We start from the raw sequence: 26,073 nt of genomic DNA on the forward strand, positions 1-26,073 counted from the left end.
AACGTGAAATTATACGAGCGAGGTCAACATACGATATTCTATACCACATATTGATTTACAAACAGACGTAAAACATAAAATAACAGCTGTTGAACTGAGTATCGATTGTTGTACAAACTTCCGTATCTATATATTTCAAGCAGGTTACTTTGGTTAAATATGTCTACTTGACTGAAACCGAATACAATAAACTAATTGTTGAATTTACAGGTATAGTAGTGTAAGGGAAGACGGGACACCTTTAGCACTTAACATTCAAATATCCTGATCGTGTTTTAAACAACCAACAACGGTCTATGGGAGTCGGGAGGATACGGTTTTATAATTTTTTGAATGTTTTTTGTTTACTACCAAATAGGACAAGAAAATGAAAAAGGTTTCCCATCCTCCCTCACCCAACTATAAGTATAGTAGTGTAGGGTAAGTTGGTAAATGGGGCAAGTTGGGATGCTTTTCATGCGCTTATTTTAGGGGTAGCAATTTGATGATTGACGAAAATAAATGTTACAGTATTATTGGACAGTATTCGCACGGTCTAACAAAGCGTTCGGCAAAGACGGTTATTTTTGTTAGAATTATTAAAAATCGTTGTTGAAATTTCAATCGTTAAACTTAGCACCTGCTAGGGTGTCTCTAAATAACTCCTTCTGTGTGTTTCAATACATTTCTAAGTTTTGTCAATTATTAAGAGTATGGTTATATCACCAAAAACCTAACTGTATGAATAACTCGGTCATATCTTAGCTTAGACTTTTGTTGCTGTTTTATATCTTCTGTAATTCCTATACTGTATCCTCGCGTGGCCCGAAACGACGGCCGTTAAACACGGGTGTTCTGTTTCATACACCTCGTATCAGCTTACGAGTTACCAAGTATGTTACTTTGTGGGTGATTATTTTATTTGTTTTTTCATTTTTGTACGCGGATGATAATTTGGACAACCCATTAGTGACCACTGGGTTGGAGCAATTGCGGTTAAGTGTTTTTCTCAAGGACATATACGCCCACAATGGTAGCATTTTAGTTATTTAAAGCAGAAGACACTTAAATTGTCCATATAGACAAAATTTGGTTAGAACTTTAACAAACTTGTCCAAAGCTGAGGAGAAATTTGAAATAATAAACGATACCTGCATAAATATAATAGCTTAATTATAGAATACTTGTATTCAGTTACCGTCTGGGTCGATTGAAACACAAAAGGTGAACTGGGCGAACTATGTTACGAAAGTATCGGAGAAATATAACAATACTCGATTGTCTCGAAACGTGTTTGATTTAAAAAACAAGTTTATATTTTATTTGTAATGTTGTGAAAGTGATGTTTCTATTTTGTTACAGAATAATAGTTTCAAGCGAAATGAAAGGCGATGTAAGGTGTATTTCTATTGATAATCTGCCAATAAATGTCGTTGTACCGAAGTCACGGATGAATCATTCGCGTAGCCGCTGCAAAAGTGTTCCAAATCCTTCATTGTCAGCCAGACAACAAGGAAGTTTGGCGAGAAAGACGCGGTGGCCGGTCGCTTCGTATTACTACAGTACTTCAAGTTTTCCCTCTCTGTATACAACGTTAACCACAAATGAAGCGAAGAAAGAAGAATCCGAAAAAAGGTGATTTTGATGATAGTGTAGGCTTACCATCCCATTTTGTTGTATGACCAGGTTCGTTTGCATTCTGAACAAAACTTATCGTTTGCGTTTCATAATAAAAATAATTAATATAGTAGGGTGGAGGAAGATGGGACACCTTTTCATTCTATTTCTCGTCCCATTTGGTAGTTAACGAAGAATATTCAAAGAATTAAAAACCCGTATCCTCATGACTCCCATAGACCGTTGTTAATTGTTTTAAACACGATCAGGATATTTGAATATTATGTGCTAAAGGTGTCCCGGCTTCCCCCATCCTACTGTATAAGAACACGTTAATATTGTGGGTTTTCTGTATTTTTTAAAAAATGTGGATTTTCTGTAACTTAAACAATATGTTTTAGTACGCAGAGAAACGAAAAAGGTATCGTTGTTCGTGGATGTCCTGCTGCTACTGAAATTGGTGGAAATAAAGAACGTTTTCCATGGAAGTAAGAATGAATGAATGAATGAATGAATGAATGAATGAATGGATGGATGGATGGATGGATGGATGGATGAATGAATGAATGAATGAATGAATGAATGAATGGATGGATGGATGGATGGATGGATGAATGAATGAATGAATGAATGAATGAATGAATGAATGAATGAATGAATGAATGAATGAATGAATGAATGAATGAATGAATGAATGAATGAATGAATGAATGAATGAATGAATGATAGTCAATGTATGAATGAGTGTAACTTATCTACTTTCGCGTGGCGGGGCAAGGACAGTTGTTATAATGAGGTTGTTCTCTTTCATACACCCCGTGTTCGCTTACAAGTTACCTTACGCTTACGAGTTAGGTTTGTAACTTTGTGGGTGATTTATATATTTTGAGTTCTATATGGGAGACGTGAGGATATGGTTTTGTTATTCCTTGAATGTTCTTTGTTTACTAACGAGAGGGACGAGAAAATAGAATGAAAAGGTGTCCTATCTTTCGCCATCCTAATGAATAATAAAACGCACGCATTACAATGATTACAATTAAACATATAGTAGGGTGGGGGAAGTTGGGACACCGGTTCATTCCATTTTCTCATCCAATTTTTTAGTAAACAGAGAACAATGAAAGAATTATAAAACCGGATCTTTACGACTTCCATAGATCGTTGTTAAATGTTTTAAAAGCAATCAGAATATTCGGATATTATAAGCTAGAAGTGTCCTATCTTCTCCCACGATATTATTTTATCATTTTCATCACTTGTTTAACCCCTTTAACTGCCGTGGAAGTTCCAAGTTGCTGGGGTCCACATGTTGGTTGGTAGTTTCTCTTTACTTGTAAAAGTATTGTTTTGACAAAGCGTTTGAAAATGTCTAGTAAATTTAGCCTTTTCCCTACAGTTATGTCCCCAGATTTTGCTGTTATCTATTTTCGCGCCAACATGGGAATTCCCTGTGTCAAATTTGTCTCCAAAATTTGAGTTTTCTCAGGAAAAAAACACGTGAAAATCGATGTGTTTTCGTGAATATTTCTCGTTAACAATATGTTACAATATTACGGAAAAATACGGAACAAGAAACATATTTATTTGATAATGCGCTAAATGTACTGAACACATTTTTATAATATACAGACAATGCAGCGGAAGATCTTTCACAAGCGTCAAAGTATTGACGCCGAGGCATTCGAAGGATTGTGCGCAGCCAAAACATTGTGAGAGTAACACGGACCAAGATAGGTAATGGATCAACAGTAATAACAATAAATATAAAATTCCAGGATTGAATTCATGGAACATAAAAATCATAATTTCCAATAAATTTAATTGTGAATATGAATATTGAATTGTGTTAATATTATAATGGAGAATATTATAACAATTTATTTTATGAATGAAATCTACGTTGTCTAATAAGTGGAGTGAGCTCTGTTTTATTTGCTAATAATGAATAAAAGGTGCTTGTGAAAAGTCTTCCCCCCACCTTATTTGCTAACCACTAACCCCTATAACCACTAGCTACTAACCCCTATAACCACTAGCTACTAACCCCTATAACCACTAACCCCCTAACCATCAACACCTAACCTCCTAACCTAGGGATTGGGGGTTAGTGGTTAGCAAATAAGGTGGTGGGGGGAGATTCTTCACTAGCTCTCAAAATTTGAGTTTATTTGTTAAGATATGACATAGATTGGAAAACAAAGGTGAAACAATACCACCTAGTGGCCATGTCTCTGCCAACTCCGAATCGATGCCCGGTAATCGGGAAGAAGAAGTTTCATTACGATCTCATTCGCCGATAGCAATACAAGCGTGGCCGCAAAGAAAAATATATCTTAGTACTCAGCCCCACATGACCCAAAGCCTGACATCTTACACTGAACAAAGAAATTACAATACCAGTACCACAATAAATGATTTGAAAACGGCAAGGTCCAGCACCCAGCAAACAAAGCGTGTTCATAAACCTCTTACCCACAGACTATCTTTCGCAAAATCATATACAAACCAAATATCAGCAATAAACTGCCATAACAGCGATCGCGGATACCGAATTCCAGTTTCTCATCGACGACATGTTATAAAAGAACCAGTTAACGGAACCGATACTCAAGTTACTACCATACCAGCGCACATAAGCGACTTAAACAAATCCTCAACTAAAGTCTCAGGACAGGACAATAATTCTACCAGCAATCAACTACATACATCCTTACCATCGAAGCAAAATATCGGTGGTAAATTTTCGTACCTCCGTTTTAATAAACCTCCTATTAACAGTCTGGCTCACTCTGCTGCTAATTATCGAGACCCAGCAACTTCCAAAGCGTCTTTGCTGTCCACAGAACAACTTGTTATTCGGGAATCGGTAGAAAAAGTACAGCGCTGGATGAGAACACTACCCAAACATTTTCATACCATTCATCATGTGTTGCCACCAGTTCAGTATGATTACTGAAATTTATCATTTGCTGCCATAATATCCTAATCTTGTTTTAAACAATTAACAACGGTCTATGGGGGTCGTGGGAATACAGTTTTATAATTCTTTGAATCTTCTTTCTTTACTATTAAATGGGACGAGAAAGTAGATTGAAATGTGCCCCATCTTCTCCCACCCTACTATATGTATTTTGACTCTTTCGGCATAGGTGTCATTTTTTAATTTTGTTAATTGTCATTTACCCTGATAAAGATGACATGAACAGAACAGTAAACACTGTGCAGCAAAATTTTTGCCGAGGGAGCCAAAATACAAGTATGATTACTGATGTATACTATTACTTTATTTGGCTAATTGCAGTTTGAAAGAAAAGCAATTACATTTTTATTTTATTCGCTAATTTTTTGTGTTTATATTTATTTCACAATCAAGTCTTTTGTATTTTCTAATTTTATACGAAATATCCACGACAATGAGGTTCTTCGTATTTATTTTATCCAGTCATTAAAAGTTCGCAACAAAAAGGTGATGTAGAAAAAAAAAAGAAAATATAAATAAAAACGAAGAGTTTTCTGCAGAAATATCCTTCTGACATTGCTAAGATGGTTGGTAGTCTGTGCAGCAACAAAGTGACAACGAAAGTCGATTGCGAATGAGCTAATAGGGCTGGATAGAGAAATAGAATCAAAAGCTGCACTGTAAGGCTATGTTGCGTAGGTTTTTGGCCAAATTCTAGCACCCATGGCGTGCTACCTCAACAACATTAAAAGCTGTGTTGCGCAAAATTGACGTGTTAACCAGCTCCAACTCCTGGGTAGATTGGACGTGGGCGATGCAGTCCAGATGCTGATGGGTTACCTTTCCTCGAACGTCGGGTGTCTATATGATTGGAGGCACAACTATTTGTTCGCGCTGAAACAGACGGCACGCCGATGCTGGAACCAGATGGCCTGGTAACAAAAGTGGCTGATGAATAAGTTAATTTAAATTTTTGCTTTAATCTAGTTGCCGGAAAAGACAGTGGTGTATGAAACAGAAAACCAGTGTTTATGTCATGGCTCATTCCAGTTTATGAGTTACCATGTATCTAACTTTGTGGGTGATTGTTTTATCTTTATGATTGACAGGTTAGTTTATCTATACACATTGTATGGCTGACAATTTGGACAACCATTAGTCACCACTGACTTGAAAAAATTGTTATGTAACTTTTTACTTTAATCCCTAATGGCCGAAAAAATGGCTGTCGTTAAAACATGGTGTTCTGTTTCATACACCTCACGCCACCTTGCGAGTTACCAAGTATGTTACTTTGTGAGTGAATATTTTTTTCTGATTTTTTTTATTAGTGGGTGATAATTTTGACAACTCATTAGTGACTACTGGGTTGGAGCAATCGAGGTGTATGAAACAGAACTGAAGGGTTAACGACTGTTGTTTTCCGGCCAGATGAAAGTAAGTTACACCCGTTCATTCATTTTACCTCATGGACGATGGAACTCTTTTGAGGGCAGGTATTTGCTTTTCATTAACTCTGTGTTGTTTAAAGGCAGCAGCATTTTCATAAACTGGTTCACTGGTTTGATTGGTGTAAGATGGGCTAGGGGGTAATAAGCCTAGAGGAGCCAGCTTTAATCTTTGCTTGGAGTTTGCTGATGTAGGAGGTAATTCATTTGGAGTGGAAGGTGAAAACACACTTTTAGGAGTGGTAGATCTTGAGTCAGGAGATTTTCCTGGTGCAGGCAGTTTGCTTGGCGTGCTAAGTCGAGATATTCGTGATCCTGACTGAGATCTACGGTTTGGAGCAAGTTTTGTTTGCGTTTCTTGTTCAAAACTCGGATTTTTTGGTGATTTTGAAAGTCGTGATTGTACCATGGGGTTGATTTTTGATTTCGTAATCCCGGATGAGGTCACTGGTCGCTCCACTGACCCAAACGATGAGTTCGACTCCAAACATCCTCCAACTGAATTTTTATCGCGACCTCTTGAACTCGATTCAGAACTAGTCGTCGATGTGCTGGAATCCACTGTCCCTTGAAGAGCGGAATAACCAAACGAAGTAATACTGTTCCTCTGTGTCTTGCTTAATCTCAATTGCGACTTCAGTGAGGGGCAAGACGCAGAAGACGTCCTAGTACGAGACTCTGTAACGTCCACAATGCCATCAGAAGGTAGAGATCCAAAACTAGAACCTGTTCCAGTGCTGTTTCCACCACTCGATGGGGGTAGAGGAAGACATGGCAACTCACTCGATGTTTTCTGCTGAAGAAATTGAATTGAAATATGATGAAATTAGTATTAGAATCAAAATATGAATAAAATTAAATTAAATAAATTAAAATTTATTTCGTCTCTTCGGTCACGATACAAAAAAGCAGAACAGTTTATAAAAGCGAAAAGGCAGGTAGTAACGGTAAAACAATAGTTTTAAAACATGCTTATTGGTAAAAAAGAAAAAAATAATGTTTTGAATAAAAGGCGTGACCGTTAAACCCTACAGACAATACAAAATAAGTAAATAATATTTATTTAAATAATAAAGGTGAATATTAGAACCAGCACACTTACATGATTTCCACCTTCCATCAAGTTATGAGATGTTTGTGAAAGTTCCGCTTCAACGACCGAGCTAATAAAAGCTTTTTCAAACACTTTTTGATGTTCAGCATTAAGTTTTCCTTGTGGACTTTCGTTCTTGCCTGCAAATAATAAACAATATAAATTCCTTTTTCTCTTTCGAACAAAGGATAAGTGAATCACAATGTTTAGAGTGTTAACTCTAGCAGACCAGAGGATTCTGCTTCAGGGCTCCACGCAAGAGAGTAAACTGCATTTTTTCCCCAGGGGTGGTATTTTTGGCTACCGACTAAACTAGTCGCCACCTAAATTAAAATCTAAAATTTAGTTGACCGATTTTTGACCGACTAAAATCTGTAATAGGTAATGCATTGTAATTTAGTCGGCCAACTTGGTAACAAGTTGTAACCGAAACTGACTAACTTCAGTCGTTAGCCGAGAATACCATACCAGGAAAACAGGTTAGAGAGGAAAACAGTTTTTAAAAAATGTCATAAATACCGGCAGTGGCGCAGCTTGAAAAAATAGGGGGAGTTTTTATCAAAAAAATTTCAAAAAATTTTTTTTTAATTAATTTTTTTTTTGGTTTACACCCTAAACAACCCTGGCTGCGGCACTGAATACCGGTAAACAGTGAGTTGGAACTAATGATAAGTATGGCCCAGTAATTGGAGCATGCAGAGCCTATATAATGTGCTGTTAGGTCCATTTTCTCAGAAAAAAAGTAGTTTAATTACCTGTATTTCTGTGTGATTTTTGGGCAGTATTTTTTAAATCTAATTCTCTTTTCCCACTCAGGTCTTCTTTACTTCCTGAATAATGATGACCAACAGATTTCATTATCCTGTCAAAGGCTGTAGTAGTCTTGGTCGGTTTACTTTCAACTTTTGGTTTGAAAGCTTTTTGTTGAGGTGACCGCACAATAGTCACGCCTGTCGCTATCACTTCACGATTTTGGTTTTGGGAGTTGTAACTCACAGATGTCGGTCTGGGGTTGTCACTTTTTTGTGACCTCGTGAGAATAACATGTTCGTATGACGGTGGGGCTAGCTGGCCCATTGAACTAGTTACTAATGGGTAATTTTCATAAGGAGGTTCTTCCTTCATTCTTAACCTTGTGTGTTTCTGCTTCAAACAGTTGCTTCTTGTTATTCCATCTTCATCAAAAGTTGTTTCGGTCATTAAAACTTTAAATTGTTTGTTACTACCGCTTCCTATGCTAACTACATTGTCATACCAATAAGAATTGTTTTTTTTAGGTTGATTTTTGATCCCAATCTCAGCGGGATTTTTGTTTAAGCAATTACGCTGTTCTTGTTTTTGAACTGTGATATCTACATATCGTGACTCACAGTTTGTTTCATTCACGTCTTTTTCGGAAGTTTGTTCTTTTTCAGCACGTTCAATTGTGCTTCCTTCAGCAAATCCTTCATCGGAAACCACTTCTTCAACCACGTTCAATAATTGTCCCTTTGATTGTTGATTCGCAAGTGGTTGATTTGGAAAGGGACGACTTAGTTTTCTTCCTACAGCTGCGTCGCTGTTGTTTCCAAGTTTAAGTTTGGATCTTTTATCATCAAGTACACCATCAACGGTTGGTTTTAAATATGAGTTTGGTTCTAACGAAAGAGTACGCGGATCAATCAAGGAGCTTGCAGCTTTAACCGGAAGAGAAGATTCGGTTTTCCTAAATAAAATCAGAATTAGAACAAAATTTTTAGAATATTTCGTTTTCCCGAATACAATCAGGTTTAAAAACAAAATTTTTAGAAGATTTTGTTGTTTTTTTAAATAAAATCAGGTTTGAAAACAAAATTTTTAAAAGTTTCTGTTTTTTTTGAAAAAAATGACAATTAGAAACAAAATTTTTGTTACATAATATTATATTAGCTATAGTTTTATCGCAAAAAAACATCTATTGACTCAGCAGTCTAAACTTGAATCAAACCAACAATTTAGGTGTGTATATATATACTTAAGCAAGATACCAATTGCTGCAGCCTAGTGGTCACTAATGGGTTGTTCAACCAGGCAGCCATGCCGAAATTAAGAGAAAAAAAAATATAAGAGGTTATGGTATATGGCGCAAGGGCAAAGCGTGACAGTCAACAAAAGTCAGAACATTTGCAAAAAACAATCTTTTCCCAACGGGTTAACGGTGAATGTAATGTAATTTACTTTATCCTCATGGCCGAAAAACGACAGTCGTTATAACAGGAGTGTTCATACACCTCGTGCCAGCTTACGTGTTACCAAGTTTGTTACTTTGTGGGTGATTATTTTTGGGGGGAATTCTTTTATTTTTTAAGTATGGCTGATAACTTGTACAACCCATTAGTGACCACTGGGTTAGAGCAATTGCGGTTAAGTGTCTTGCCCTAGAACACATTCGCCCACAATGGTAGCAGCGAAGAGCCTTGAACCCATTACCTCTGGGTTGGAGGCAAGCGTGCTTACCAACTGTGCTATGGCACTAGACATTTAAAGCATCAAGATATGTTTACTCACTCCAAAACATTTTCTTCTTCAGACTTCTTACTTCCAGATTTGTTTCCTAAATTTGATTTTCCAAACTTTGCTTTCATCAGATTCACAAATGATGATGGAGAACTTGACTTCTTCTTTCCGTTTGTTGCAGAATTTGTCGTTACCTTTACGTTAGGTGTAAGCTTTGTGGGTTGTCGTCCTTGCAGAGGTTTTGATTCTTTTACACTTCTAGGCATGGGGGATTTTTCTGTTGAATTCAAAACATTGGTAATATACAAATTATACACTTTTGTTTCTATTAGAAGTTTAACTTGATAATAATTAAACATAAATGGCTAGTTTGTCTGCTAGGTGTAGCGACCACGCTTATTTTCTTTCAATTAAAAGTAAATATGTTTTTAACTGTAAGCGTGTTTTAACAACTGTTTTTTTGTCGCTATATCCTGTCTTTTCGTAGAAAATATTTCAAAATCTTTGCTACCGTAATCAAGAGACAAATAAAAAATTATTACTAATATTATATAGTTTCTTAATAAAAGTTATGTAATATGTTCATATGTTGCATGAATTTAGAAACATTTTAAACGAAAAGACAGGATATAGCGACAAAACAACAGTTGTTAAAACAAGCTTACAGTTAAAACATATTTAGATTTAATTTGAAGAAATACTAATAATACAATTGAAAATCCAACCTACCCTCTTCTGCATTTGATAATCTTGCTTTAGGAGTTGAAGTTAACTTAACATAGGGGTTGGTTGATGGAAATCGGGGCTGGGGATTTGCTTTCGTAAAATCATTTTGGTTTTCAGGGACATAGTTTTCTCGCTTTCTTAACGAGTGGTCACTGCTAATGCTCCGATGACGAGAAATTTTTCTCATACCACCATCGTCTTCAAGGGACTGTCGGTCGGATCTTCGTCTCACAGCGGAGCCTGTAATATTTTATTGTAAAAATTATTAAAAAGGGATATTAATTCATAAATATAGTGGGGTGGGGAAAGACGGGACACTTTTTTTTACATAATATCCAAATATCCGAATTGTGTTTTAAAGAATTAACAACGGTCTAGGGAAGTAAAAAAATGGTTTAATAATTCTTTGACTCTTCTTTGTTTACTACCAAATAATCGGAAAAATAGACTAAAAATGTGTCCCATCTTCCCCCACCCTACTATATAAGAGATATATATTTCGCCTAAATGACATTATCAGTCTTTTTTTCAAAAAAAATATTCAAATAAAATTTTCACCTTCACTCATTCTTCGGTTTTTAGGTCGACCAATTTCAGGTTTGAAACTTTCCTGTTCGTTTTTACTTGGTCTTGTACCTATGTCAGAAGATTTTGAATGATCTTTTGATAAAGACCTGCGTTGGTGAATTGACGATTCACTTTTGCTGTTCTTCTTTGTTAATTCAAACTGAGAATTTTGCTTTGGACTTAGATCTGCAGATTGGGAAAGAAATAAAAAATAAGGTTATTTAGGTTCAATGATGAATCACTTTTTATGCTGGCAGGTTTTTATACAACAACATAGTTATAAGTATGTGTCTTATTGTGTATTATATAGGTGGTCCCATACATCTTATTCCTTTACAAGTATTTTGGTTTGCACCATTAAGGGGTGTTTTATTTTTTGCTGTAATATTAAATGAACAAATAAGTGTAACTTACTTTATCCTCGCGAGGTCAGTAAACAACAGTCGTTATAATACAGGTGTTCTGTTTCATACACCTCGTGCCAGCTTACGAGTCACCATGTATGTTAATTTGTAGGTGATTATTTTTTGGGAGGACTTTTTTATGTATGGCTGATAATTTGGACAACCCATTAGTGACCACTGTGTTGGAGCAATTAACGTTAAGTGTATTTCCCAAAGACACATACGCCCACAATGATAGCAGCAACAAGCCTTGAACCTATTACCTCTGCCTTAGCACGCGCCTGCCTGTAACTCAGAGGTAATGGTTTCAAGGCTCGACGCTGCTACCATTGTTGGCGTATGTGTCCTTGGGCTAGACAGTTAACGACAATTGCTCCAACCCAGTGGTTACTAATTGGTTGTCTGAATTATCAGCCATACATAAAAAAAATAATAAAATCCCAAATAAATAATCACCCACAAAGTAACATACATGGTAACTCGTAAGCTGGCACGAGGTGTTAAACCCGTGTGATAACGATTGTCGTATTCCAGCCTCGCGAGGATAAAGTAAGTTACATTCATTCAAAAATACATTTACCTTTAAATTTGGCGTTTTTATCATTCTCGATGGGGTCCATGAGAACATAACCATCCTCTTCAATGGGAGCAAATCCTTTCATCACCTCCTGGAGGATGTGGGGAGGTGGGGGAGGAGGAAACTCATCTTCCAGAGATTGTTCTTTCGATTTTTCTACAAAAGCATCTGGAGATTGTGGAGCAAAAGAAGGTTGCGGCTTTGAGCATCTTTTGGGAGTTTGTAGAGTGCTGAATACCTAAAGAATAACCATGATTAAGTATATTATTTAATGTAGTGTTTTAGCTTAGCAGGGATAATTTCTGCGCAATTGCTCCAAACCAGTGGTCACTAATAAGTTGTTCAAAATTTTAGCCATATAGAAAAAAACACACACACAAAGTTACATACATGGTAATTTATTAGCTGACACAAAGTGTATGAAACAACAGAACACCCGTGTTATAACAACCATAGTTTTTCAACTACACAAGGATAAAGTAAGTTGCATTCATTCATGTATGTAATTTACTTTGTTCTCATGCAGCCAGAAAACGATTTTTATTAAACGCAGCTGTTATGTTTCATACACCTCGTACCAGCCTTTGAGTTACCAAGTATGTTACTTCATGAGTGATTATTTTTCTGGGATTTCATTATGTATGGCTGATAGTTTGGACAACCCATTACCGACCATTGGGTTGAATAATTGACGTTAAGTGTCTTGCCCAAGGACCAACACGCCCACAATGGTATCAACGACAAGCCTTGAAACCATTACTGCTGGGTTACAGGCAGGCGCACTAACCAACTGTGCTCAGGCGCTAATTTATTCCTTTATGTATTGCCTGCACAATCAGTCAGCAACTAAAAAATAAGCAGCAGCTAACCATGGAGCAGACGTCCAACTTTTCTTCCATATTTTTCTTGTTATTATCAAATTGTTCAAGTTCGTATATATGATCCAACGACTGTGACTTTCTGCAAGCAGCTGAATATGACTTCCTTCTCCACCCACTGGTGTCCTGGTTTGGTGATTTTCCTGATTCATTATCAGCCGATTCCTTCCACACACTGAGTTTAGGTAAAGGTCTGCTTCCTAAAATATAAATTAAACATTGAAGTTTAAAGGATGAACTTTTAAAAAATATCTAACAAATATATGCCCCTAAAATATACCTTGTAATTTTAAAAGCAAATAAATATAAAAAATTAACAAATAAATTTAAAGTAAACATTGTAAATTAAAAGGCAATCAAATTAAAAAATTAACTAATAAATTTATGCCTTCTAAAATATAAATTCAATATTGTAATTTAAAAAACGATCAAACTAAAAAAATTAACTAATACATTAATGCTTTCTAAAATATAAATTAAACATAGTAATTTAAAAGACGATGAAACTAAAAAAAATAACTAATAAATTAATGCTTCCTAAAATATAAATTCAACATTGTAATTTAAAAATTGATCAAATTTGAAAAAAAAATACTAAATTTATGCTTCCTAAAATATAAGTTAAACAATAAACATTGTAATTTAAATACTGATGAGTTTAAAAAATTAACTTATAATTTATGTTTATAGAAGTTAAAAATGTGAAAACAAAATCAGCATAATCAGCTAATAACCTAATAATACAAATTTTTTTTATAGTGGCACATATATTATGATAATGAAAATTCTAAAATAAATTCATTTATTAAAAAATGTTGCATTCTATTATAATATTTGAGTTCTATTCTATATGGGTAAGGTCCCACAGAGTGGCATGCCATGGGTCTTAGGATTTAGGCCAGGATTGGCTTGTTACCCCAAAAAGTATTTAAGTTACCTTCGGTTTGATTTCTTGGTTGCGTGTCGGTGGAAAAAACACTGTTGACAAAAAAATATTTAAATATATGTATATTACTAAACTTTTTTGACAAAAAAGATTAAAATGTATTACTAGAGATTTTGTGTTAAAATTGCGCATTTGGTGAGGAAAAATAAGTTTTATTTATTGTGATATAAGAAATCAAAATCAATCTGTCATTTTTGTTTTTTTTATTTCTAGTAAATCTGGTGTTAAAATTGCCCATTAGGGGAGAAAAAAAGTTACATTTATTTATTTATTGTGATAAAGGAAATTAAAATCAACCTGTCATCTTTGTTTAACGACTCAGAACGAGAAAACTCTTTGGATCTCCTGTTGACTTCGTCTTCCACATGATCCTCGCATGGAGGGGGAGGAGGTGGAGGTGGAAGATCTGTGGAAGATTTATTTAACATCGAATGAATGAATGAATGAAACTTACTTTATCCTCGCTAGCCGGAAAACGACAGTCGTTATCACACGGGTTTAACACCTCGTGCCAGCTTACGAGTTCATGTATGTTACTTTGTGGGTGATTATTATTATTATTTTTTTTTATGTATAGCTGATAATTCAGACAACCAATTAGTGACCACTGGGTTGGAGCAATTGCCATTAAGTGTCTTGTCCAAGGACACATACGCCCACAAATAAATAACTGCGTTGTTTCATTTCTAACTAAGGCAAAAAAAATTCCTGACCAAGACTTTAAATGTTGGGCAGCAAATTCTTGGCACAATAGCCAAAATACAAATAACTGGGTGTATACCAACTGTTATTTGTTGCTATCATGACAATACAAAGATGCCTCTGCCAACTTTTATTTTCAAACTGTGTAAACTTGCCCAGAATAGGCTTAGAACTGAATTATACTACAAGGGCTGTGTTAGAAATTAGAATCATAGGTAATATATAGTAGGGTGGAAAACGTGGGACACTTTTTATTCTATTTTCTCGTTCCATTTGGTAGTAAACAAAAAAACATTTAAAGAATTAATAACCGTAATCTCACGACTCCCATTGACAGTTGTTAATTGTTTAAAATACATTCAGGATTTTTGGATATTGTGTGCTAAAGGTGTCCTATCTTCCCCCACCCTACTATACTATACATTAAATAAAGTTCCTAGTTCAGATTTTACTATACTAACATTTTAAATGCACAACAGACACATTGAGTGTGTGGCATTTACCGTGTAAATTATGGAAAAATTAAATCCCAATGCCAGTTTCCACTGACTTGTAATTTTTATAAGATTAAAGTAATTCAAGTTGAAATATTTTTAAACTTATCTGTTTGATCTTCAGATAGGGGCAAATTAAATATTGCGTAATATATTTTGAAATTTTCACTGACAAATTGAAACATTAATTGTGAATTTGATCGCTCGGTATCAGGTAGTTCAAAGCCAATTATTAAATAAGTATTAATCCCACTAATTTTAATTACGAGATAACTCTAATTTGGGAAGCAATTTTGGTGTAATAGCTGTATAGGGAAGTTGCCGGTGCCAGTACTAAAATTAATCCAAATTTAATTATCGACCGAGTTGTTTAAATTAAAGCGGATGTCTGCAGTTTTCGTGATCAAAGAATCCAGTATCATTATTATTGGGAAACATTTAGTTTTACCACCGCTGTTGGAAAGTTAAATATAAACTACATTACATGTGCTCACCTTGATTATTAAATCTAGTTCTAAAATTGTTTTAAAAATTTAGGCAAAACAATAACTGAAACATGCAACAGAAGATGAAAGCAATCTAAAGAGTACTAACAACATACCAGTCAAAATTTTCCGCGTATAAAACAACGATTGCACCACAAACTATTTTCAGGTATGATGTATTGTCTCTATATCCTGTCTTTTGGTTAAAAATGATTCTAAATCTTCGCTACCGTAAACGATAAGACAAATAAAGGTACTATTATTATATTATTAGGTCTACATTCAACGTGTAGAAGACTTATCAGTCCATTTGTATAACTGGATTATTATCTTTCTAAAGTAATTAAATAGATAATCAAATAATGCGGCGCCAAGGCAAAGTGGGTAATGGGTTCAAGGCTCAGCGCTGCTACCATTAGGCTTATGTGTCGTTAAGCAAGACACTTAACGGCAATTGCCCCAACCCAGTGGTCACTAATGGGTTGTCAAATTATCAGCCACACATAAAAACTACACCAAAAATAATTTACCCAAAAAGTAACATACTTCGTAACTCGTAAGCTGGCACGAGGTGTATGAAACAAAATGTTTAATGACCGTCGTTTTCTAGCCAGGCAAGGATAAAGTAAGTAGCATTTATTCATATACCTTTACTATTACAGTACCTGTAAATAATGGTGTTTTGGAATGTGATCTTCTTATTAAACCTGGAGAAGATTTGTTCCACGAGGACGATCTAGAACTGAGAGAATCAGGTGAAAGCGACTTTTCTTCTAAACGCAATGAGATTTCTCTGTGAGCTTGTGTTTTCTGCTGATGCTGAGATCCATTGTTGTTATTGGTATTTTTAGAATTCTGGTTAAACGGCTCATTTTCATAGAATGAAGCCGAGGGTTGAGAGTCACTACAAGCTGAGGTTTGGTTCAACGTGTCTGAAGAATCGGATTGTAAAACCAAACTCGACGGTCTTTGTGTGGTTCGTTTACCATGAGAGTTTTTGTTTTGAGATGCAGGATTCAATCGATCGTCATTTTTAGTCGAATCCTCTTTGTATCTTCTGAGCTCAACTTCAATGTAGGAATTATTGTCGAAAGACTGACTATTTTCTAAGTTACTTCCGCTTGTGCTTTTTTTAATTTTAAAAAGTTTTCTGTTGTTCGTTTTTTTGCACGATTCTTTTCTCTGTTCCAGGGATTCACCCGAACATGATCTTGAAGGACTCAGTGGAGGCTTGGAGGAGGAGGAATGTCTTTGGGGGCAAGATGAGCAAGACTGCAATGCACATTTGCTGGACGGTGTGGCGTAATCAGCATGTTCGTTCGTTGTATAAGGTTCAGGATGCTCATGTATTATATTAAGTGAACCAACTGATGCATTATCACTGTTTGGGATATTAGGTGTCTTTATTTGTTCCGAATTAACATCGGAAACTGTTGACTTCTGTAAAGCAGAATATAGTTCTACGACTGTAGCAACATCAGTTGCTTTGTAAGGATCAGAATCTTCAGTGTTAGGTGAAGACTGAAGACGTCCCATCGCTTTGGTGAAAATCTTATCTGTTAACCCTGGAAAAAATCAAATTCAAGTTTTCAAGACAGTTTTTTTAACATATAGTACTGTGAAGGAAAACATTTTGCATATAATAATATCCAAATATCACAATCGTGTTTTAAACAATTAACAACGGTATATGGAGTCGTGAGGATACCGTTGTATAATTCTTTGAATGTTCTTTGTTTACTACCAAATGGAAGGAGAAAATAAATGAAAAGTGGCCCACCTTTCCCCACCCTACTATACTGTAAAATTTAGTAACTAACAAAAACGTCAGTCAAATCCTGATCTAGTGCTCATAGAGTAGGACAATTCTTGTGAAAAAATAAGTCAAGACCTGGTGCTGAGAAAACAGAACAGACAAACATCAAGTCAAACCAATTGAATGATAAAAGATTTATATTTGGCCTAAATAGCATCAGTCTCTTATTCAAACAAGATCCTTAATGTGCAACATATTTTATATTCGAAAATTACTTAGTAGCTACATGCAGTAAAACAGTTACAGCGAATTTGTTTGTAAAATGCCTTGACAGTGTCTATGGGTCTCCTACCTACATCAACTAGTAAGCTTGTCACAAAAGCTCTGCTATATTTACAGTATGCCTAACTATTCCATGAATGAACAACAGCTTATTTATTGATAGGTTTGGCTCAATTACTCTCTTTTCTGTGGAATAGGTTGGGTTCAATTATTCTCTATTCTTTTCTATATGGGTGAGGTCCCGCAGCATGGCACCTCACGGGTCCTAGGATTTTTGCCAGAATTGGCCAATTGGGTTTAAATAGGATTTTGTTTATGAAGTTATTAAGACAAACCATTTTTGGGTTTTCTCTCAACGCTGCTGTGCAAATCTCTCATTGGGTCGTTTGAATCTTCTATCAAAACTTGTCTATTGTTTTTACCATGTTCTTCTGTTAAAAAACAAACAAGAATAATTATTAATGTTACACCGGCGCTGTAGAACAGTTGGTTAGCGTGCCTGCCACTAACCCAGAGGTAATGGGTTCAAGGCTCGTCCCTGCTATCATTGTGGGTGTATGTGTGTTTTAGCAAGACACTTAACGGCAATTGCTCCAACCCAGTGGTCACTAATGGGTTGTCTAAATTATCAGCCACATATAAAAAATAAAAATCCGAAAAAATAATTGCTCACAAAGTAACATATTTAGTAATTCGTAAGGTCTGGCATGAGGTGTAAACAGAACACCTATGTTATAACAATTGTTGTTTTCCAGTCACTTAAGGATAAAGTAAGTTACATTCATTCATTCATTCATTATGGACCAGTGCTGATTTGAACATTTGTCCAATGACTTAAAAGTGAGTTGCTTGTGTCACTTACACCAACTTATATGTTTAATTGTGTTGCATGTACATTGTCCCTTATGCTTAATGGGTTGCCAGACCTTTCTGTAAGTTCATGCTTAACCTGGGTTGCACTGCATAAAACTGTCATATTGTTTCGATTTTATTGTTTATATGTTAATCACCCACAAAGTAGCAAAGCCATATGGTAACTCATAAGCTTACACGAGGTATATGAAACAGAACACTCGCGTTATATTGACTGTTGTTTTCTGACCAAGCGAGGATAAAATAAGTTACATTCATTCATTCATTCATTCATTCAAGGTATGATTATAAAAAATTCTACTTCGTGTGGGTGAGGTTCTTGTTGAGGACCTAGGATTTAGGCCAGTTTGCCCATTTCCCAAAATTATTTCCCATTTAACTTACTTTCAACTCCGGAAAAAGAAGTTTCATTTTGTTTTTGCAATATTTTGTTATATTTGGAAAGATTGTCAACTTGTCGTTTTAAATTGAAGCACTCAGATTGCAACTGACGTTGAATGAGTTCCGATTGGACCACCTGAGCTGCAACCTGTAAAAAAAATTTATATTATAATTTATGCAAAAATTATTTAAAAGGAACCAGGTCTGTAGGTCCTTGGCCTTATTATTTAAATTAAAGACAACGACATTTGGGCTATTAACAGCGGTTATGGGAGTCGTGAGAATGCAGTTTTATAATTTTTTGAATGTTCTTTGTTTACTATTAAACTGGAAGAGGAAATAGAATAATAAGGTGTCCCATTTTCCCCACCCTACTATACGACACCACATATAATGTCCAATAGGCCATATCGTCTATGACTGTAATTTAACTCTCCATAAGAGGAAAAATAGTAGAAATACGGTGAAAACTATTGGTGAAAAGATTATTACTATTAAATAAGTTACTACCTTGTTATATTCCACTTTCTGTTTTTCAGCTAGTTTGATAAGCTGATAATTTTGTTCTTCCATTTTTTGAACTCTTTCAGCTAACAAAATGCAGTGTCTTCGAAAATCATCAAGGTCCTGGTATATAAATTAGTTAAAGATTTTCCACTTGCTTTAACTAGTACTTGATAACTATATTATACAACAAGACATTAAGATTTTGAATAGGTGTAGTGACCAGTTTCTTTCTTCCAATCAAATGTAAATCAATTTTTAACTATAAGCGAGTTTTACCAACTGTTGTTTTGTCGTTATATCCTGCCTTTTTGTTTAAAAGATTTCTAAATCTTCGCTACCGTAATTGAAGAGACAAATATAAGTTATTACTAAATATTAACACATTAATTTTGTTATGATAAAAAATAATTTTTATATGACTCTTCGATTATTGTAACGAAGATTTATTTAAAACCTTATTATTATATATCAAAGCATTAATTTTTTTAAATAATAATAACTTTTATTTGTCTGTTCAATCACAGTAGCGAATATATTAGGTGTATTATTAATATTATAGTATGACATGTTTATGTTGAATTTATTCTAAATAGGCATCAATTTTTACTATAATAATAACTTTTATTTGTTTGTTTAATTACAGTAGCGCAGCTATTAAGTATATTTTTTAAATTATAATATGCCATGATTTATGTTTAATCTATTCCAATAGGCATCAATTTTTACTATAATAATAACTTTTATTTGTCTTTTTAATTACAGTAGCGCAGCTATTAAGTTTATTTTTTAAATCATAATATGCCATGATTTATGTTTAATCTATTCCAATAGGCATCCATTTAAAAAAAATATTAACTTTAAGTGTCTGTTTGATTAGGGTAGTTAAGATATTAAATGTATTAGTATTATGATAATATGGCATGATTTATGTTGGTTAAGATGTTAAGTATATTTTTAATATTATATCATGTCTGATGCCATCAATGTCATGATTTTTTAGTTCAAATTTCTCCCAATAATTTACTGACCAGGACTGCTTGCCGCATATCTCTCTGACAATGCATTTGATTGTTATTAGATGTTGAAGTGAAGTTTTGTAATTCCATATTCCTCTTTTGCTCAGTTGCACCAACATATATAGATGGTTTCAATGGTTGAGGCTGCTGAATACACAAAGTAATTTATTTAAAAATATTCTAATAACAATTAAAAGTTTTGAATAAAATTTCCTTTAAAACGTTATGTCGGTTATATATATGTTTTAAAATAATTATTTTTTTTTAATATTTAGAAATTCTGTCGCTTTTCAATGTGTTTTAAACAAAATTTCCAGATTTTGAACCTAATTTGCTGCTGTTTATCATTAGAAATATCAGATTAAGTTACATTAATCTACCTCAGATTTAACTTTTGTCTGGATTAGTGCTGTTTGTTTTTATGGTTTTTGTGTTTGTGCATAATAAAATTAATTGTGTCACTTAGTTTTAAAATTTAAGCTCCATGGTTGGGCAGTGGGTATATGCAAAATCCCAGCTGAATATATTGCATGGAATGTTGTGTTATATGTAGCTCATACATGTGTAACAAATTATCTAGGGTCCCAAATATTACTATCATGGGTCCCAAAAAATCCTATGGGTCCCAAAAATAATCATATATGGGTCCCAAATTATCATTGGTTCCAAATAATATCATATATTGGTCCCAAATTACCAGAAGTGATTTTAAACGGAAATCATTTTAATAGACCTTAAATTTAACATGAATGTGTAGATCGGTATTTCTTGATCTATTTTAGCTTTTCTACCCATTGTTTGTGGTTGTGCAATAATGTGTGAAAACCTTACTTTATCCCTGCGTGGCAGGCAAACAACAGTCGTTATACACAGGTGTTCATACACCTCATGCCAGCTTAAGTTACTATGTATGTTACTTTATGAGTGATTTTTTTAACTTGTTAATTTAAAACATTTTTGACAACTGTTTTGAGTTGCAGCTCAGAGGTTAAGACTTGAAGTATCTTCTATACCTTCATCATCATTAAAAGAAATTATGGTTATTTGAACGGAGAGACAGTCGTTAAACACGAGGGCTCTGATTTACACTTCGTGCCAGTTTACTAATTACCAAGTATGTTACTTTGTGGCTGATTATTTTTTTGGTTATTTTTTTGGTTATTTTTTTATATTTTTTTACTTACTTCTTGTAAAGTTACATAGCGTCCAAGATCTGTGTGATGTTCTGTATGACGTAAAGCGTCACGAAGAGATTCTTCCATGTTGTCAAACTCAGACTTTAATTCCTAATTGAATGAAATCTGGGTTAGTGGAAGGCACACTAACCACTTTGCCACAGCACTGAACATAATTCAACATTGGTTATTTTATACCGATAAACATGATGTCAGAATTAGAGTATTTTTATAGAAGATGAAAAACGAGTTGAGTATTTTTAACATTTTTAAATCACATATATAGTAGTGGGGGGGAGGTTGACACACCTTCAGCACCAATATCCAAATATCCTGATCGTGTTTTGAACAATTAACAATGTGGGAGTCGTGAGGATACAAGAAAATAGATAAAAATGTGTCCCATCTTCCCCACCCTACTATACATATATAAAATGTTCAGGCAAGAAAAAATAGGCACTAGTGAAGAATCTTCCGGTACATAGCAGAATAGGCTGGTGGAAAGTGTTAGTGGTTGGTGGTTAGGGGGTTGGGTGTTGATGGTTAGGGGGTTAGTGGTTATAGGGGTTAGTGGATAGGGGTTAGTGGTTATAGGGGTTAGTCGTTAGCAAACAAGGTGGGGGGAAGACTCTTCACTAGCACTGTTAGTATGTAAAATAACTTTGCCTATAAAGCTCTAGTATTTATCTTTGCCTGAGGACCTGTAGTAAAATTCAGTTGATATATGACCATGTGTACTACAGACCATAAGCCCAGCAGTAGAAAACAATATAGTGCTGTGGTAAAGTAACTAATGCATTTTTGCCTTTAAAAATTAAAAAACATATTAAATTTTGTTCCGAAAAACTATTTTTTTTAATGACTAAAATTGTTCCGGAAACGAAAAAAATAAACACAAAAAACCTAACAAGACTTAAAATAACTTATTAAGAATATTACAAAACCATTATTAAACTTTTTGGTCTAATACACCCAATACTTCCACTGGGCTATACATGAAAGTCTAATTGACTGCTATTTTTAGTTTATAAAAAGTTGTATAACTCGCACTGGTGTACCATCTTTTCCACAAAAGTGGTGCTTCAAAAAAAACCACATATATGACTCGCTGTCATATATAAGTCTGCAGCATAACATGTAAAGCCTTTCTCGGAATGTTAATTGTTAAGCAAGTATGAAGTTTTGTTTTTGATAGTGTTGTTCACAGTCCTATTTATCCTCTGCTTATTAAAAGTCCACCACACGTTTGTAAACTTTCCAAACACTTAATTCAAGTGGTTGATACAAGCCACTACGCACTTACTGGAGTCAGATATTTTTAAAACAACAGAGCTTAAATTAATGTTTACCTTCGCCCGCCAGGTCAACGTCTGCTGTTATTATAACGCAGGTGTCCTATTTCATACACCTCGTTCCCGCTTACAGGTACAACGCATGTAACTACGTGAGTAATTAGTTTGTTTGCATACAACGGTGGAAGTAGCGACGTGCCTCTAGCCGAGCGCTCTAGTAACTGTTCCACGGCGTTAAAAGGAATATCAACGTTGTTGTAATGGTAAATTTTAAGCAGGCACGAGATGCATGAAACAGAACACTCGTTTTATAACGATTGTGGTTGACTCGCCACGCGACGATAAACTATATTAGGTTAAACCCTGTCATTGCATTCATTGAATCGACCACCAATTAACATACATGGTAACTCGTAAGCTGGCACGAGGTGCATGAAACAGTACACCCGTGTTATAAGGACTGTCGTTTTCCGGCCACGCGAGGATAAAATAAGTTACATTCATTCATTCATTCAAACGATAAAATACATAAATTTAAACCAATTTTGACTTTATATTTTCTTTGCCTTATTAGTCCATAAAATTTCTGCAATGCGTCGTTCTACCCGGTTACACTCTCAATAATAGTCTACACGAAAATTACAAACCAAAACATTCCTTCACACCAGCGCAGTAGAAGCACTTTACGCACTTATTACTTTTGCGTGTAAGCTGCGACATCGTATTCTCATGGGTACGTACTTACAGGTTCGCTGTTACATACCAGCGCTGCATTAACTTAATTTAAGTGTCAACTTATGTCAACGCCCGAATTCTTTAATTCTGCGAGAGTTTTTGCGTGGGAGACAACAACGATTTCCGTAGCGTTCCGTTAACAAAAAATAGCAGGGTGGGGCGAGACGGGACATCTTTAGCACATATTATCCAAATATAGTGTTTTAAAAAAATTAACAACGGTCTATGGAAGTCGTGACGATACGATTTTATATTCTTCTGAATGTTCTTTGTTTACCACCAAATGGGAAGGGAAAATAGAATGAAACGGTTTCCCATCTTTTCCCACTCTGTTACATTTGTTAAAAAAATATTACGTGACACTGATAAAACGTTGCGTTTATATACGAAATATATGTGTTGACAGAAAACAATGTTCTCAGCTATCAGATAAAACTTGAGACTTTCCCACGAGAAGCATGGATCTCCTTCAACCACAAATGACGCTAAAACCTTATCCTGCTATAGGCCTACACAAAGTACCAGTGACGTCATCTTACATACTGAGAATGCTATTACGTAAGTAAATGTCACGTAAAATACAAAAACCTCACATAAAATCGTAAACCATTTTTTGTTATCACTGTTTTTATCCTGATATAGTAGGGTGAGGGGTGGGACACCTTTTAACTCTATTTTCTCGTCCCATTTGGTAGTAAACAAAAAAACACTCAAACATTAGAAAATCGTATCCCCACGACTCTTATAGGCCATTGTTAACTGTTTAAAACGAGATCTGGCTATTTAGATATTATGTGCTAAAGGCGTCCTTTCTTCTCCCACCCTACTATATTAAATTGCTATAAATACGACAGACAATACGACCCATGTTAGTGGCATTATAGTCCTTGTTACACGTCATTAAACATAATATCCCCTGGTACACCGATTCTGTGCCGTAACGCATTGTTCGACCTAAAATTATGTGTGAAAAAGTTTCGAAACTATTGGCAACATACAATCTATGAGAATATCAGTTGTTTTTTATACGTGGAAGGTAATTTATATATAGTAGAGTGGAGGAAGATAGGTCACCTTTAGCACATAATACTTAAATATCATGATCGTGTTTTAAACAATTAACAATGGTCTATGGGAGTCGTGAGGATATAGTTTTAAAATTCTTTGAATGTTCTTTGCTTACTACCAAATGGGACGAGAAAATAGAATGAAAAGGTGTCCCATCTTCCCCCACCCTACTGTACAGTTTATCCTTTGCATAGTTTTCAAAGATAAAAATCCAACTTTAGACCTCTACTTATAAAGATGTATAAATACGTGGTATTTAAACTACACCCAGGACATTATGTAAACATGAAATCATTATGTTTAAGACTTACCATAGCGACGAATGGCTTCAGTGAAAAAGCTTGAACACGTGTTAATTTGACGTCACTCTGTGATTAAATGATCGGTTATATATTAACACGAAGTAACCTAAATCGGGATGAAAGCCAGTGTGGGCTGAAATTATACCTGACTTTAAATACATGGTGTTTATATTAATATTATATTATGCGCAATAAGACATAAAATAGGGTGGGGAAGATGGGAAACCTTTTATTTAATTTTTATTTCATCCCACTTGGCATAGTAAACAAAGAATATTTAAAAAAAAAATTAAACCGTATTCTCACGACTCCCATATAGACTGTTGTTAATTTTTTAAAGCACGATCAGGATATTTTGATATTATGTGGTAAGAGTGTCCCGTCTTCCCCCATCCCACTTTGTACCATTCAAATGTTCAAATTCTGTACTGGATATCTAAATATAAGCATTTAAAGCAAACACGCACCTTGAAGAATTGTTCTTTAGGATTTTCTTCATGCTTTACAAAATTCAATCGTAAAACTAAACAGTTCGAAAATAATTTCTAAACATTACAAAAACCTGTGACAAACTTCGCTTATTAAAATGCTAATTAAAAAAAATCGTGATGTGAAAATGGTTGTAGAATTTGTAAATAAAACTGCTTAAGCTCTGAGAATAACAGGGTATTTAAAGGGATTAAACTATGTGAAATCTTCGCCAATACTTCCGCAGTTTAATCAATGACGCCAACCTGTCCCTTTCGGCCACTAAAACAGTCAACAGCTTTTGTCAGTTGTTCAGTATTTTGCCAGGGGCAATAATTTGTTACAAAAGTCGCCATGTTTGGGCTATATATCACTATAGGTGACGTAATTAGCGTGTGAAACGATCCGTTGACACCTCATTCACCACAAATGTTTTATCTGACAGCGGTTAGTGAAATCTATAAACCGCAACCGCGTTAAAACCGTTGTTATCTCCCAGAAAACCGTGACCTCAGTGAGGTCTCGTATGACGTAACAATTATAATTATCCAGCAGCGAATCGCTTGATTTAGGTGACTGTACAAGTATAAGATCTTATTTTCCAAAAATGTTTGTAATTTTGAACACAATTAGCCAGTTCTATTTCATCGTATATAAATCAAATATTGTTCAAACAGCTGTCAGTTCTATTTCATCGTTAATCAAATACTATTCAAACATTCAACTATTATTAAACAATTTATAAACTTATTCGAAATGTTCGTTCATTTTAGATTATTTGGATAGTCGCATTTATTTTTAAAAGCACACGTGATGCCAAGAGTGAATAACCATTGACCCTTAGCGATTATCTTCGCAAAGGGGA

The 26,073-nt window shown here is 34.8% G+C and overlaps 2 protein-coding genes across 8 annotated transcripts; one reads left to right on the forward strand and one right to left on the reverse strand.

Moving 5' to 3' along the window:
- The first annotated feature begins 1,346 nt into the window (after positions 1-1,346).
- On the forward strand, positions 1,347-5,064 carry LOC100177526. Its single transcript, XM_002119812.4, has 4 exons — positions 1,347-1,614; positions 1,998-2,084; positions 3,229-3,333; positions 3,787-5,064. Exons 1-4 carry the CDS (start codon positions 1,361-1,363, stop codon positions 4,553-4,555), a joined length of 1,215 nt encoding a protein of 404 aa, XP_002119848.1. The 5' UTR covers positions 1,347-1,360; the 3' UTR covers positions 4,556-5,064.
- On the reverse strand, positions 5,014-25,342 carry LOC100179876. Of its 7 annotated transcripts, none has more exons than XM_018813271.2 (19): positions 25,208-25,342; positions 24,750-24,806; positions 21,353-21,454; positions 20,181-20,312; positions 19,156-19,272; positions 18,649-18,793; positions 17,727-17,822; positions 16,019-16,918; positions 13,970-14,078; positions 13,664-13,704; positions 12,718-12,926; positions 11,852-12,086; positions 10,859-11,053; positions 10,304-10,540; positions 9,626-9,851; positions 7,855-8,804; positions 7,109-7,239; positions 6,024-6,802; positions 5,014-5,490 (listed from the first exon to the last, which is right to left on the reverse strand). In XM_018813271.2, exons 2-19 carry the CDS (start codon positions 24,750-24,752, stop codon positions 5,334-5,336), a joined length of 4,764 nt encoding a protein of 1,587 aa, XP_018668816.1. In that variant the 5' UTR covers positions 24,753-24,806; positions 25,208-25,342; the 3' UTR covers positions 5,014-5,333. The 7 variants fall into 7 exon arrangements, with proteins under 7 accessions (XP_018668816.1, XP_018668815.1, XP_002119799.3 ...); XM_018813270.2 differs by having other exon boundaries at positions 6,024-6,799; positions 20,181-20,315; XM_002119763.5 differs by having other exon boundaries at positions 20,181-20,315.
- Positions 25,343-26,073: the final 731 nt, after the last annotated feature.

This window comes from Ciona intestinalis, chromosome 9 (assembly GCF_000224145.3).
Source record: "Ciona intestinalis chromosome 9, KH, whole genome shotgun sequence".
NCBI classification, from domain to species: domain Eukaryota; kingdom Metazoa; phylum Chordata; class Ascidiacea; order Phlebobranchia; family Cionidae; genus Ciona; species Ciona intestinalis.

Coding starts and splice junctions, on each gene's coding strand:
- LOC100177526 (XM_002119812.4), top strand. CDS start 1,361: ATGAAAGGCGATGTAAGGTGTATTTCTATTGATAATCTGCCAATAAAT. Junction 2,085..3,228: donor AAAGAACGTTTTCCATGGAA/GTAAGAATGAAT, acceptor TATAATATACAG/ACAATGCAGCGGAAGATCTT. Junction 3,334..3,786: donor AGTAACACGGACCAAGATAG/GTAATGGATCAA, acceptor GATATGACATAG/ATTGGAAAACAAAGGTGAAA.
- LOC100179876 (XM_002119763.5), bottom strand. Junction 17,823..18,648: donor TTCTTTTTCCGGAGTTGAAA/GTAAGTTAAATG, acceptor GTTTTTTAACAG/AAGAACATGGTAAAAACAAT. Junction 7,240..7,854: donor AAAATCACACAGAAATACAG/GTAATTAAACTA, acceptor TATTATTTGCAG/GCAAGAACGAAAGTCCACAA.